Genomic DNA, 15,715 nt, shown 5'->3' with positions numbered 1-15,715 from the left:
CTCAACCTATCAAGGAAAGTAGGGAAGGTATTATTTTTCTGATTTCACACATGAGGAAGCCTAGACATTGCAAGGTGAAATAACTTCTGGCAATACAGCTCTGTGACTTGCCCAAAGTACTATGAATAGCTAGCTACTCACAGAGAAGCCTAGACTTGGGTTGCCCTTGGTGGCCTGCAAGGAAGAACTAGGATCAGAACTGGGTATTTGAGTTTAAATACACACACACAACTATTTTTAGACCAGTTTTACTATCTCATGGGAACAAATGGTACAGTGAATGGGAATAAGTTCTGCCAAAGACAATATACCCCAATATACTAGGTATTATTATTCCTATTGGCAGAGGGTTCAAAAGGACAGGAACTCATTGTAAAGTCAATTGACCTGTAATCCTAGAGGAAAAAAAGGTGATAGGATTAAGCCCAGATGAGCCTATCGAATTTCAAAAAGGCATATATTTAAACAAATAGGCTTTTGTATTCAAGTGGAGAAATATTTGGAACTGTAGATTTGTTAAGGTGAACAGATTTGGGTGCTAGGCTGGAGCACTTGCCTAGCATTCATGAAGCACTGAGTTCAATGCTCTGTGTGTATAAGAGCTTCTCATGATTTCCAGTCTGCCTGGGTGGTATTGGTTTGTATGCCACTCCTGGCTCAAGTAGTAGAGCACTAGCCTTGAGCTGAAGAGCTGAGGGACAGCGCCCAGGCCCAGAGTTCAGGTCCCATGACCGGGCCTCCCCCCCCCCCCAAAAAAAAAAGAAAAAATGTACTCATTACCTGTCATATAACTGTAACCCTTCAGTATATCACCTTTATAATAACAATTTAAAAAAATAGAACTGCTGGGCACCGGTGGCTCACACCTGTAATCCTGAAGCAGGATAATTTATGGAAACTAAGATCTGGTGTAGGCAACTAAGAAATATGGTATCTAAAAACTTAGAAACAGGGGCTGGGAAGGTGGCTCAGTGGTAGAGCACTTGCCTTGCATGCCTGAGGCCCTGGGTTGGATTCCTCAGCACCACATAAGCAAAAAGAAAATAGCCAAAAGTGGCGCTGTGGCTCAGGTGGTAGAGCACTAGCCTTGAGCTGAAGAGCTGAGGGACAGCGCCCAGGCCCAGAGTTCAGGCCCCATGACTGGACCCAAAAAAAAACCCAAAAAAACTTAGAAATGTTACTATCTTTGCTTCAAAGAGAGGCAACTGAATGCATTCTTTCCTAAGGGATGCATTTCTCACCCAAGAATTCTCAACTGCCTGACAGGATGCCGCAAAATGCAGAAAGCAGATGTCTCCTCCTTTCAGGGATAAGGATCTGTTTTATGGAAGGATACATTCTTACCTGGAAACTCTGAGAATAACAGCAGATGTAGTTAAAGCAAAGACAAAACACCTAGCTTTGCATAACTTAAAGCCAGACCCCCTGCCTTTACCCTATAAATAGCCAACAGCCCAAGGAGTTATGTGTCTCTCTAGGTATCTCCTTGTCTGTGTCTATGTCTGTGTCTTTGTGTCCTTATGAGAGCACCCACACTCTTCTAGAATGTGCCCCTGCCCTTCAGCTTTTTTGTCTGTTTTCTTGCTTGTTTACTTAATAAAGCTCTGCCAAGTTTTCTTACCATTGTGACTTGTCCAGAAATTCTTATTCTTTTTTTTTCTTTTAATTATTTTTTTTTATTGTGAAAATACTGTACAGAGGGGTTACAATTACATGGGCAAGATAGTGAGTACATTTCTTATCAAGCATTGTAGCCTCCTCCTTTGTTTACCCTTCCCATCCCTTCAGAAATTCTTATTCTGCGATTGAAGTCAAGAACCCTAAGTGAAGAATTCCTATATTTAAAGAGGAGCTTCAATAAACCTCACCTCTGTTGATGACAATCCTAGCTACTCAGGAGGCTGAGATCTGAGGACCACTGTTCAAAGCCAGCCCAGGCAGAAAGTCCATGAGACTCTTATCTCCAATAAACCTCTCAGAAAGCCAAAAGTGGTGTTATGGCTCAAATGGTAGAGTGCTAGCCTTGAGCTCAAGAGCTGAAGGACAGTGCCCAGGCCCAGAGTTCAAGCCCCATGACCAAAAAAATAGAACTTCCCTGCCTATTCCAGTCCCAGTTCCCAACATCTTTGTTTAGGGACATGCCCCATTTATCATTCCCTAACCAACCATCCTTTCAAAATGGAACCCTTGTTTGTTTTTATATTTTATTATTCAGGATACCCTTTTCTTTTTGCTGCCAGTCATTGAACTTAGGGCTTGAGCACTGTCCTTGAACTTTTGTACTCAAGGCTAGCACTCTACCACTTGAGCCACAGATCCATTTCTGACTCTGCCTGAGCTGGCTTTGAACCATGATCCTCAGATCTCAGCCTCCTGAGTAGCTAGGGTTATAGGTATGAGCCATCAATGCCCTTTTTGTTATTCTTATTTCCCATTTGGTGTGTTTTGTTTTGTTGGTCGGTTGTGGGGGGTTGAACTCTGGGCGCTGTCCCTCAGCTCTTCAGCTCAAGGCTAGCTCTACCACTTGAGTCACAGCACCACTTCCAGTTTTCTGATGGTTATTTGAAGATAAGAGTCTCATGGACTTTCCTGCCTGGCTGGCTTTGAACCATGATCCTCAGATCTCAGCCTCCTGGGTAGCTAGGATTACAGGCGCAGGCCACTGGTGCACAGCCCCATTTGGTGTTTTTGAAATCCATCGGTGCAAAAGTGAAATGTTAGGACCTTGACTAAGTTTGTAATTAATAAACAGATGTGGTCATATCTGGGAAAATGGAATTAGAGGCAGCCTATCATATATATACTTCTTCCATGAACTCAAGCCTAGGCTGTGGTGGATATTCACCCTTAGAGTTTTGTGCCTATGACATCATGTGAGGAAAAGAGCCTGAATAGCTGGGTGCCAGTGGCTGAAGCCTGTGATCCTAGCTACTCTAGAGGCTGAGATCTGAGGATCACCATTCAAAGCCAGCCAGGCAGGAAAGCCTGTGAGACTCTTATCTCCAATAAGTCACTCAGAAAATCGGAAGTGGCCTGTGACTCAAATGGTAGAGCACTTGCCTTGAGCTGAAGAGTTCAGGGACAGGCCCAGAGTTCAAGCCCCATGACTGACCAAAAAAAAAAAAAGGGGGGGGCTGGGAAGGTGGCTCAGTGGTAGAGCGCTTGCCTTGCATGCCTGAGGCCCTGGGTTCAATTCCTCAGCACCACATAAGCAAAAAGAGAAAAGCTGGAAGTAGCGCTGTGGCTCAAGTGGTAGAGTGCTAGCCTTGAGCTGAAGAGCTGAGGGACAGCGCCCAGGCCCAGAGTACAGGCTCCACAACCGGACCCAAAAAATAAAATTAAAAAAAAAAAAAGAGCCCAACAAATAGGCTGCACCCACTTGAACAAAGTTCATGTTAATTGCCAGCCATGAAAAGTAAATGCTAGTAAGTGACCACACAGATAAGCACTATTCTAAAACGGTTTCAGTCATGACTGAATAATACTCTTCTCTGCTGGCAGAAATAAAAGTAAACAGTAAACCCCATGGAAACAGCCTCCATGTTACTGTCATCCAAACTGGTTTCATACCATAATCTGTTCAGAAGTCGGTTCACACTTCTCAGAATGTTAAGTTTCTGGGCTCTGTTTCCTCCTTTCTTTTCCAAGGCAATGATGACAGCTTCTTTGAAGCTGAAGAATGGAGAAAGCACCTGTAAAGCACAGCACCCCCTTGTCCTCATCTGTCTCTGCAGGTGGTGACTTTCGATGCCGGAGGAGTCAGTGGTCACAGCAATCACATTGCTTTGTACACCACTGTCAGGTAGGTTTCTCTAATGATGGAGATGGGAGAAGTTTTGCCCATTCATTCAAGGATCATGGTTACTAAAGTACCTTCCCTCTGGGCCCAGGGAATCTGACTGCATCCATACACAGCTGCTGTTGGTGATGTTGCTCCCTCATCACCTCCCTCACTACATCTCATCCTCTTTATGAGATATCGTCCAGTAGGAATGTTCCTCTCCTAAGCAGCTGTGTGTGTGTGTGTGTGTGTGTGTGTGTGTGTGTGTGTGTGTGTGTGTGTGTGTGTGTGTGTGTGCCTAAGCAGCTGTGTGTGTGTGTGTGTGTGTGTGTGTGTGTGTGTGTGTGTGTGTGTGTGTGTGTTCCCTTCCTCCCCCCTGGATCCTGCAAATGGAGTAACTGATTTTATTTCTCTCTGCTTGGCCACAGAATTTTTTTTTTTTTTTGCCAGTCCTGGGGCCTGAACTCTGGGCCTGGGCGCTGTCCCTCAGCTCTTCAGCTGAAGGCGAGCACTCTACTGCTTGAGCCACAGCATCACTTCCGGCTTTTTCTGTTTATATGGTGCTGAGGAATCGAACCCAGGGCCTCATGCATGCAAGGCAAGCGCTCTACCACTGAGCCACCTTCCCAGCCCCGTGGCCACAGAATTTTATAACCCTTGTAATGCAGGAACAAGACTTCAGAAAACCGGTTCTCTGGATCAGTGTACTTGCTTCATCTTTTCCCTCCCTTACTCTGGTTTTTCATCTCCCATTATAGATTTTTGTATAGTTTCCAATCTTTTTTTTGGAAGGGGAATATACACATATGAAATTCTAGTTGTTGTGCTAGACATGGTGGCACACACCTGTAAGGCCAACCTGGCCTACTAGCAAGGTCCTGTCTAAAAATAATAATTCCATTTGTTCTCCACTGATACCTTATTTTACTGATGTCTTCATTTGGCTAATAAAACCAAATGGAACCTCAAAGATGTTGAGTAACTTAGGATCATCCAACCATGAACATGTTTCCTGTTCTCTAGCAGAATGAACTTTCTTCTGAACATGCTAGAGTAGTAAAGAAATTGAAGTTGGAGATGACATCATCAATCTGGTTATGGGAAATGAGGCAGTCCAGGAATGGACTTTGGTTACCCTGAGGCCTTGGGCTTCTAAGATTAGACAACAGGCCCCTTTGAGACTAGGAATAGTGGCTCAACTTCATTGCAGATGTATGTGAGACTTGTGACCACCCCAAGTACCCACACTGCTCCACAGAAAGGAGCAGACCAGGTCTACTGCAAACCAAGCAGGAGTACCTCAACAGGCAGTGTTACCTAGATACCTGAGGGGGACTTGGCTGGTTCCAATCCCTGGTTCCATCATCTTTGGAGTGGAAAAGGCAAGGAAAGCTTGCTTCGGGGTAGAGAACCCAGGGAACCATATATCTGCAGATAGAACTTCCTCCGAAGAGGTTCTCATCACTTCTGAAACCATGGACAACCACTGAGCTCTAGATTTAAAAAATGATGGACATGGCCACTGTCTGCCAGAACTTTTCTCCATGGTCATCTTCTGCCTGCTAAGTCCATGAGACTCATCGTCTTGGCCCTTCTGCGGCACATGATTCTGCCTGTCAGCTGTCCAACTGTTGTCTTGACTTGTCTAGCATTGTCTGTTTCTTCCCCTTGTGGCCTCTTGGGTCACCTTTCAGACTTTTTCCTGGCTTCCTTCCCACCCAAGATCCCTGGGTGTCCCTGTCCCTAGGGCTTTCTTCCCAGTAACACACTTGTGTGGCTATAATCTCTGAGCTAGTTCAGGGAGCGACTAGCACTTACTTCTTTCCCAAGATACCCACTTTGAAGTCACAATATCCCCAAGAATCTGCCTAGAACACAGGACAACTCACTTCCTCCTCAGTATCCCAGAAATATTTTTCAGGGTCTTCCATTTCTAAGTACTATGAGAGTCAGTTCCATAAGTTTGTCAACTCCACCTTCTTTACCTCTTGCTCCCTAGAGTCCCTGATCTTAAGTATGTAAGTCTGATGTGATGGGCAGGAGCTTTCAAACAACAAATCAGGAAAGCAACCCAGATGTCACTGCTGTTGGACTTGCCTCATCCTTCCTCTCAAGGTAGTGAGCACAGAATGGCTTCTTGGTGAGAAAGTAGGAGTGGAGGAGGTCAGAAAGGAGAGGAAACATCAGGGAAGAAACATAAACAACTTCCTCTCACCATACTCATAGTAGTTTCAAGAGAAAAACATCCTATACCCCTTGATAGTTAAAACTTGGGCTAGGGCTGGGAAGGTAGCTCAGTGGTAGAGTGCTTCCCTTGCATGCCTGAGGCCCTGGGTTCAATTCCTCAGCACCACATAAGCAAAAAAGAAAAAAGCCGGAAGTGGCGCTGTGGCTCAAGTGGTAGAGTGCTAGCCTTGAGCTGAAGAGCTGAGGGACAGTGCCCAGGCCCAGAGTTCAGGCCCCAAGACTGGACCCCCCCAAAAAAAAATAATAATAAAAAACTTGGGCCAGCATTTCATAATCCATAGACCAACCGCTTGAGTTAACTTCCCCTAGATGAAAGACCCACCCTGTTCCCTTAGTTGTAGCCACAGGTATGGGATTCCAGAAATCTAAATGGTGAAGTATGTGAAGAAAAAAAAAGCCACCTAAGAACCTATAGGATGGGAGAATCCTGGCCCTGCAGGCCTTCCTCTATGTATAAGCCCCTCCCCCTTGGCACAAAGGAGGGGTGACTTACCCATTCTCACTCTTGCATTTTCCCTCCTCCAGGGCCCTGCATTCAGAAGAAAAGTTCCCTAAAGGTAAGGCCAGTCCCTTTTACAAAAAACCACTAGTTGTCCCTCTAAGGAACTAATGCAAGGTAAAATTTACAAATATAATCAGCTTCAGCTTCTCCCCTCCCCACCCACTCCCACCCCACTATATCTGTGAATTTGGCATCTGGATTTAACCACCATAGACCAAAATTACTTTAGGGGAAAAATGATGTCTGTACTTACATAAACAGACTTCTCTTCTCATTAGTCCCTAAGTAATATGATGGACAATCTTCACTATAGGACGTATTAGTAACCTAAAGATGATCTATAGCATACAGAAGGGTGTATGTAGGTTCTGTACCAATACTGTGTCATTGTAGAAAAGAAATGTGAGCAAGCATCTGCAGATCTTTGGAATCTTCAGGGGTCCTGGAACCCTTGATTATTGTGGGATACCTGTATGTAGAGAGTTGCCCTAACCAGGAAGAGGAAGGTCACACTTTGACTCAGCTCTGCATGCCTGTCAGGTGGCATCTGGTGCCAAGTACCTTGCCAACAGGCCTGTTTTAATATGCAAAGAGGCCAGGCTTGCCTCCATGCCTCTACTTTCCACACAGGATAGGTAGGTCAGTCCTGCCTTTGGTATTCTGTCATTCTATCCTTTCAAATTCATCCTTTTTCTTTTTTGCCAGTCTGGGGCTCTAACTCTGGGCCTGGGTGCTGTCCCAGAGCTTCTTTTGCTAATGCTCTACCACTTGAACCACTTTCAGCTTTTTCTGGATAGTTTATTAGAGATAAGAGTCTCAAGGACTTTCCTGCCTGGACTGGCTTTGAATTGTTATCCTCAGGTCTCAGTCTCCTGGGGAGCTAGGATTACAGGTGTGAGTCACTAGTGTCCAGCTTCAAATTCATATTTTACACACATACTCCCAATTAATGAGCCAGGTTGTACGTGCCTGACAGGTGTCTGATATACTAATGTGCTTGACATAGGAACTCTTTGTTACCTACAATAAGGTATCTGACTATTGGTCATTTACCATTACTTCCTTGCTTAGCCCCTCTGAGCCATTCTGTTCCTGCTCACAGAGCAATATGACAATTCAACAAATAGAAATACTAAGTGGCATGTGCCCTTTGTACATAGACTTAACAAGCTGTGCAGTCTTTAGAACCTCGCTATAGCCAATATGATTTTTTTTTTTTGGTTGGTTGTGGGGGCCTGAACTCTGGGCCTGGGCACTATCCCTCAGCTCTTCAGCTCAAGGCTAGCACTCTACCACTTGAGCCACAATATCACTTCCGACTTTTTCTGCTTATGTGGTGCTGAGGAATTGAACTCAGGACCTCATGCATGCAAAGCAAGCACTCTACCACCGAGCCACCTTCCCAGCCCGCCAAAATGATTTTTTTTTTGGGGGGGGGGGGTCCGGTCTTGGGGTCTAAACTCTGGGCCTGGGTGCTGTCCCTCAGCTCTTCAGCTCAAGGCTAGTGCTCTACCACTTGAGCCACAGCACCACTTCCGGCTTTTTTCTTTTTGCTCATGTGGTACTAAGGAATCAAACCCAGGGCCTCAGGCATGCAAAGCAAGCGCTTTACCACTGAGCCACCTTCCCAGCCCTGATTTTTATATCTACCCTGTAAAACGAGTACATCCCACACTATGAACACTATTTTATGAACTAGAAAACTGAGATCCAAGAATTGGGGGCATGGCTCCATATCCTGCCTTTGCACTGTATACCAAGCTGGGCACATGATGTAGTAGCTACTACTACTCAGGAGACTGAGATCACAGATTCTTTGAAGCCAGCCTAGGCAAAAAAATTCAAAAGATTTTGTCTCCAATTAACCAGCAAAAACCTAGACTAGGGGCTGGGAAGGTGGCTCAGTGGTAGAGCGCATGCCTTGCATGCCAGAGGCCCTGGGTTCGATTCCTCAGCACCACATAAGCAAAAAGAAAAAAGTCAGAAGTGGCGCTGTGGCTCAAGTGGTAGAGTGCTAGTCTTGAGCTGAAGAGCTGAGGGAGAGCGCCCAGGCCCAGAGTTCAGGCCCCACGACCGGACCCAAAAAAAAAAAAACAAAAAAAAACCTAGACTATAGGCATGACTCAAATGGTAAAATACCAGCTATAAGCAAAAAAGTTGAGCCAGAACATGAGGACCTGAGTTCAAACTCCAGCACTACCCACCAAAAGAAAGATTCATAGCAATTAAGGGATTTTCCTATAACAGTTTTTGAATGACAGGCCTAGAAACAGGCCTCTCACCAGCCAATACCAATATTTCTGTCTTCATCACCTTCCCCTTGTACTTGAACTTGCCATATTCCAACCTCTAAGCAGCCCACCTCTTCTTCCTAGGTCCCATAGTGGGTTGGAGGGTGGCCAGCCTCATCTATGACCCTTTCACTCTTTCTATCTGGGAGAATGCTGGGCAAAGAGCAGCCTTACTGTTGCAAGACACTTGGCAATCAGCAGCAACTGACCCTTATGTCCTGACTAATGTACAGGAGGAAGGTGCTCAGAATGGCTGGCTGGGAACGAAAAGCTATTCATGTCTCCCATTCGCTCCCCACTAGGATGTTCTGTGCTGACACTTCAATCTGTGAATGTGCTGCGAAAGTATCTCTCCTTCCTTGACCTGCCCTGGTCCCTGCTGAGCACTCAGGATATCCTGTTCGTGCTTACCAGTGAAGAAGTGGCACAGGCCAAGGTGAGGATTGTGAATTCCTAAATACGTGCACTCTGAACTAGACCCCATTGTTCCTCAAAGCCTTGTCTGTAGAGGCCCTCACTGAAGACCTTCCAAAGACAGAGCTCAGTATCTGCCCCCAAATGTAAAGATTAGGCAAGAGAAACCTTAGTCTTGAGATAGATTTTTCAAACACTTTGACTTTATTTCTCTAATTACCAAATTTTAAAGTAAATGACACCATGCTCATTTGTAGAAAATCTAGAATTCATAAAAACATCAGTAAAATAAAAATAAGAGCCAGTCAGAGTAATGCTTGCCTGTAATCTCAGCTTCATGGGAGTCTGAGGTAGGAAGCTAACAAGTTTAAGGCCAGCCTAAGCCACTTAGAGAGACTCTCAGAAAGTAAAAAATTGCGGGGCACTGATGGATCACGCCTGTAATCCTAGCTACTCAGGCTCAGCCTCCTGAGTTCTGAGGATCAAGGTTCAAAGCCAGCCTGGGCAGGAAAGTCTGAGACTCTTATCTCCAATAAACCACTCAGAAAACCAGAAGTGGCACCGTGGCTCACGTGACAGAGTACTAACCTTGAGCTGAAATGCTGAGGGATAGCTCTCAGGCTCAGAGTTCAAGCCCTGTAACCAACAAAAACAAACAAAAAAAAATTAGTTGTGTTCTCCTGTGGAAAAAAATACTATATAATAGTTTGCTGATAGACTTTATGAAGACAGTCCTGCCCAGTGCCCCTTACTATCCACAAGTTGAGTATTACAGGTATGCTTACATCTCAAAAGCTATGCAGTATAACATTTAATTTATAACATTTAAACTTTTGCCAAAAATATTACCTAGAAAGGCAGTTAATTTATGGAACCCGGAATAAAACAGCACATATATAATATATAGTTATATGTATATACTTAAATCAATTACTGGGATGTGTTTAAAAACAGAACTATAGCTGGGTGCTGGTGGCTCACACCTGTAATCCTAGCTATTCAGGAGATTGAGATCTGAGGATCACTGTTCAAAGCCAGCCCAGGCAGGAAAGTCCATGAGACCCTTATCTCCAATTAACCACCAAAAAACCAGAAGTGGCACTTTAGCTTAAGTGGTAGAACAATCACCTTAAGCTGAAGAGCTGAGGGACAGGGCCCAGGCCCAGAGTTCAAGCCCCACAACCGACAAAAACAAAAAACACAGAACTATACTAGTTGTAAACTAGTTGTGAATAACAACATAATACACATTTCTCCCATTAAGGTGGGAAGACAATCTACAATTATGTAGCATTCTAGCTTACCTAATTCCAAAGGTGTGTTGTAGCCTACTTCTCATAAAACTCAGTTTGTATTGTGTAAGGTGGTGGAACAGAATGATTAGGATGAAGGTTTTAGAATCAAAATTAGATGCTTCTGGGATTGAATCTCATCTGTTATCTGCCACCTTTTTGGGATTGATGAGATTTCTAATTTATTTATTTATATACTTTTTTTTTTGTTAGTTGTGAGGCTTGAACTCAAGTCCCCCCTATCCCTGAGCTCTTTTGCTTAAGGCTAGTGCTCTACCACTTTTTTTTTTTTGGTCAGTCAGGGGGCCTTAACTCTGGGCCCTTCCCAGCCCCTCTACCACTTTGTTTTTGTTTTTTGCCAGTCCTAGGGCTTGAACTCAGGGCCTAGGCTCTATCCTTGAGTCTCTCTGTGCTCAAGGCTAGTGCCCTAGGATTTGAACCACATTGCCACTTCCAGGTTTCTGGTAGTTAATTGATGATAAGAATACCAGACTTTCCTACTCAGGCTGGCTTTGAATCATGATCCTCAGATCTCAGCCTTGAGCAGCTAGGATTACAGGCATGAGCCACCGGTGCCCAGCTCTGAGAGACTCTTAACAGTGTGTGTATGTAGGTTCTGGGGTTTGAACTCAGGGCCTGGACATTGTCCCTGAGTTCAAGCCTCAGGACCAGCACAAGAGAAAAAAAAATTTCAATAAAATAACTCTATGGGTTAAGCACTATTGTTACTGCTATAACAACAACAACAATGACAATAATAGCTGGGCACCAGTGGCTCACGCCTATAATCCTAGCTACTCAGGAGACTGAGATCTGAGGATCACAGTTCAAAGCCAGCCTAGGCAGGAAAATCTGTGAGACTCTGATCTCCAGTTAGCCACTAGAAAACAAGATGGTACTGTGGCTCAAGCGGTAGAGCATTTGTTTTGAGCTTAAGAGTGCAGGGACAGTGCCTAAGCCCAGAGTTCAAGCCTCAGGACTGACCAAAAAAAAAAAGTCTCTCTGATTTTCCTGCTCAGATTGGCTTCAAACCGCAGTCATCAGATGTGTCTTTTTAGTAGCTAGGATTAAAGGTATGATCCACCAGTGCCCAGCTGAGATCATATTGATTGCTTGCCAATAATAAGTGCTATAGAAGAGATGGAAAGTCAAGAACCACCTAGAATATCATGGGCTACAAGAAGCCAGGTAAGAATACAGCATAAAGGGGAGTAGTGAGGGGAAAGATTTCAGGTCAGGGAGCAGATCTAAAAGCAACAGAAACAGATCCAGAGCAAGTTTCCATAATTGGTTCTCTTTGATTCTTCTAGAGAGCCATGTGCTGCCACCACAGCCAGCTCCTCTGGTTCCGCCGCCTCTACATCCTCTTCTCCAGGTACATGAGAATCAACTCACTGCACTTCCTCTGAAGCCTTGAAGAGTTTTCAGATCTAAGGAACAAAGAGGAGAAATGGAAGCCCACGACCCTGGCCTAGATCTGGCCATTGGAGATCGCAGCTAAGTAGTTATGCAGAAGAGGACCATGTAGGCCCAGTAGTGGACCACTCAAACTCACCTCTCCCTGGGGTGTAATACGAATGGGGAGCAAGAACCCTACAGACCAGAAACAAATCAAGCCATGGATAAAAATAGATATCCTGATAACTTTTCAAGTTCTTGTGAAAAAGAATTTGCATAAGGAAAGTGTCAAACACCTAGCACAGAGCTTAGACAGGCTGCTATGATGATAAATGAATGTAAAGGTGCCCTAAAAACACTTCACAGACTACTGAGAGAGACTAGCCTTGAGCACAAAACTCAGAGACAGCACCCAGGTCCTCAGTGCAAGCCTGACAATTTATCAAAAATTAAAATAAACTTACCAAAAATTAAAATAAAAACAGATACTCTATGACCTAAGGAAGTGTTTAGATTATCATGTTGTTACATATACTAGAAAAATCCAGTGATACAATCTCATTCTATAACGATGAAAAAGGTTCACATGTAGTAAAAATTTTAAAGCAGATTAGAAATGGCACAGTGCTATTTTGTGTTGTGAGTTGCTGTTAACACACAAGTAGATGATTAAAGTGGTATATCCAAAAGAAAGATAGTTACCAACGAGGCCATCCTTCAGCAATGCAAGCTTAAAATTATAAAAGATTGGTTTGGTGTAGTTTACAAATAGTTTGGATGGGAAAAATACTTCTTAAATAAAGTAAGGCTTTTTTTTTTTTTTTTGGTGGTGGTGGTGGTTGTGGGGCCTGAACTCTGGGCCTGGGCGCTGTCCCTCAGCTCTTCAGCTGTAGACTAGCACTCTACCTCTTGAGCCTCAGCCCCACTTCCGGGTTTTTCTGCGTATGTGGTCTGAGGAATTGAACCAAGGGCCTCATGCATGTAAGGCAAGCACTCTACCACTGAGCCACCTTCCCAGCCCAAATAATGTAAAGCTTTAACAAATACATATAGAGGGCTGGGAAGGTGGCTCAGTGGTATAGTGTTTGCCTTGCATGCATTAGGCCCTGGGTTCGATTCCTCAGAACCACATAAGCAGAAAAAACTGGAAGTGGCGCTGTGGCTCAAGTGGTAGAGCGCTAGCCTTGAGCTGAAGAGCTGAGGGACAGCACCCAGACCCAGAGTTCAGGCCCCCACATCCAGCAAAAAAAAAAAAACATATAGAAAGTATGATCTCAGGGCTGGGAAGTTGGCTCAGTGGTAGAGCGCTTGCCTTGCATGCCTGAGGCCCTGGGTTCAATTCTCAGCACCACATAAGCAAAAAGCCGGAAGTGGCGCTGTGGCTCAAGTGGTAGAGCGCTAGCCTTGAGCTGAAGAGCTGAGGGACAGTACCCAAGCCCAGAGTTCAGGCCCCACGACCGGACCCAAAAAAAAAAAAAAAAAAAGAAAGTATGATCTCACATACATAAAAACCTGATTTATTAGCCAGGTACTGGTGGCTCATACTGTAATCCTAGCTACTCAGGAGGCTGAGATCTGAAGATTAAAGTTCAAAGCCAGCCCAGGGAGGAAAGTCCCCATGAGACTCTTATCTCTAATGAACTACCTAAAACAGACAGATGAAGAGCTGTAACTCAAATAGTAAAGGACTATTCTTGAGCAAAAAGCTCAAAAATCATGCCTAGGCTCTGAGTTCAAGCCCCAGCACCTACACAAACAAATTTTTAAAAAGTCTAGAAAGCAGGGGAACTGAAGGTAAGCTTTTTTTTTTTTTTTATCGGTTGTGAGGCTTGAACTCTGAACTTGGGCGCAAGCCAAGCGATCTACCACTTGAGCCACTTCAAGTTTTCTAGTGGTTTATTGGAGATCAGAGTCTCACAGACTTTCCTGCTCTGGCTGGCTTTGAACCAAGATCCTCAGATCTCAGACTCCTGAATAGCTAGGATTACAGGCTTGAGCCACCAGCGCCTGGCTAAACTATTGTTTTTATCCAGTGAATGACATTGTTGTTTGAAGCCAGCTTCTGCTCTTTGTCTCCATCTCAGCATCTTCTCTAGCTATCACTGCAGCCAAGGGTGTCGAGCTTCAGGTTCCACTCTGGGTTCCAGGAAAAGGAGATGCCAGAACAAGGCTCTCCTTGCTTCTAGGACAGAGCCAAGAGGCAGCAACATAGGGAGGAAGGAAACCTCTCAAGGCCATTGGGACAGCCAAAGAAATATGTTGTTAGAGAAGGTACAATGCAGCCAGAAAGACACTTGTCATAACCAGAGGGAAGCCTCTGTGCAAATTATTCCAAAGGAGCTCTTGCTCAGGGCACAAGAGCCTGGGGCAAATGCCTTGTGTAGTTAACCTCTTAACTAGGCAGCAGCCCAGAAGCCTGGAGCAAAGATCTGAATTCATGGTTGTTGCTGGGCATGAAGGATGGCAGGTCTGAGCCTATGTAAGCTACATGGTGAGATCCTTGCTCTAAAAAAAGAAAATTAATTAATTAAAAAAAAAAATGAGTGCTTGCATGAGGCCCTGGGTTTAATTCCTGAGCACCACATAAACAGAAAAAGCTGGAAGTGGTGCTGTGGCTCAAGTGGGAGAGCACTAGCCTTGAGCTGAACTGCTGATGGACAGTGCCCAGGCCCAGAGTTCAAGCTCCACAACCCCCCCCCCCCCAAAAAAAAAAAAAAAGTAATGATGGATATTCTTTCACTCACATGATGAAAAAAAACAAAAACACACACACACAAAAAAACTCAACTAAGACTCCACCTGGGCGTCTGGGAAGTTGGCTCAGTGGTAGAGCGCTTGCCTTACATGCCTGAGGCCCTGGGTTACCTACCTATCAGAGAAACCATCACACCATTCCCCATCCACCCCATCTCAGCAAATGGCTGATGATTGGTCATTTCTCACCCTGGCGGAGAAGAACAAAAAGTACCAATATTTTGCCACTCATCCCTTGGCCACTATTCAAGCACCCTGACTGATGAAGGAAACAAAAAAGCAAAACCAGGGGCTGGGAAGGTGGCTCAGTGGTAGAGCGCTTGCCTTGCATGCCTGAGGCCCTGGGTTCGATTCCTCAGCATCACATAAGCAAAAAGAAAAAAGCCAGAAGTGGCATTGTGGCTCAAGTGGTAGAGCGCTAGCCTTGACCTAAAGAGCTGAGGGACAGCGCACAGGCCCAGAGTTCAGGCCCCACGACCGGACCCCCAAAAAAAAGCAAAACCAGCCAGGCACAATACAAAGGGGGAACCTTCACCTAAAGAGGCACAGAGGGAGAGGAATTCTAGAATTATTTTTTTTTGGGGGGGCGTCCAGTTGTGGAGCCTGAACTCTAGGCCTGGGCTCTGTCCCTCAGCTCTTCAGCTCAAGGCTAGCACTCTACCACTTGAGCCACAGTGCCACTTCCGGCTTTTATTTTCCTGCTTATGTGGTGCAGAGGAATTGAACCCAGGGCCTCATGCATGCAAGGCAAGTGCTCTACCACTGAGCTACCTTTCCAGCCCAAGAATTCTATTCTTTAAAGAAGAAAGAGACTTTATCAAAAACCATAAGGAGCCAGGCACTAGTGTCTCACACCTGTAATCTGAGCTACTTAGGAGGCTGAGATCTCAGGATTGCCCTTGGAAGCCAGCTCCTCAAGAGATACTCATCTCCAATTAACCACTTAATAACTGGCGGTGGATGGGGCTGGGAAGGTGGCTCAGTGGTAGAGCGCTTGCCTTGCATGCATGAGGCCCTGGGTTCGATTCCTCAGTAC

At 45.0% G+C, this 15,715-nt stretch overlaps 1 protein-coding gene across 4 annotated transcripts in view; it reads left to right on the top strand.

The window, feature by feature from the left end:
• The window catches only part of Pigl (phosphatidylinositol glycan anchor biosynthesis class L), a 51,947-nt gene extending 39,725 nt beyond the window's left edge, over positions 1-12,222 (top strand). The window contains exons 4-7 of one of the 4 annotated variants that reach the window (XM_042673618.1): positions 3,735-3,802; positions 6,554-6,585; positions 9,124-9,257; positions 11,838-12,222. In XM_042673618.1, the coding sequence (XP_042529552.1) occupies positions 3,735-3,802; positions 6,554-6,585; positions 9,124-9,257; positions 11,838-11,936 (333 nt within the window). In that variant the 3' untranslated portion in view covers positions 11,937-12,222. Of the gene's footprint in view, positions 1-3,734; positions 3,804-6,553; positions 6,586-9,123; positions 9,258-11,837 lie in introns of those variants that run through there. The other 3 variants (XR_006146723.1, XM_042673619.1, XM_042673620.1) reach the window with 3 other exon arrangements.
• Positions 12,223-15,715: the final 3,493 nt, after the last annotated feature.

Source organism: Dipodomys spectabilis, unplaced genomic scaffold, assembly GCF_019054845.1.
Source record: "Dipodomys spectabilis isolate Male_0828 unplaced genomic scaffold, ASM1905484v1 ptg000018l, whole genome shotgun sequence".
Lineage (NCBI taxonomy): Eukaryota > Metazoa > Chordata > Mammalia > Rodentia > Heteromyidae > Dipodomys > Dipodomys spectabilis.
The sequence above is the reverse complement of the archived record's forward strand: the minus strand, read 5'-3'. Positions and strand labels throughout refer to the sequence as shown.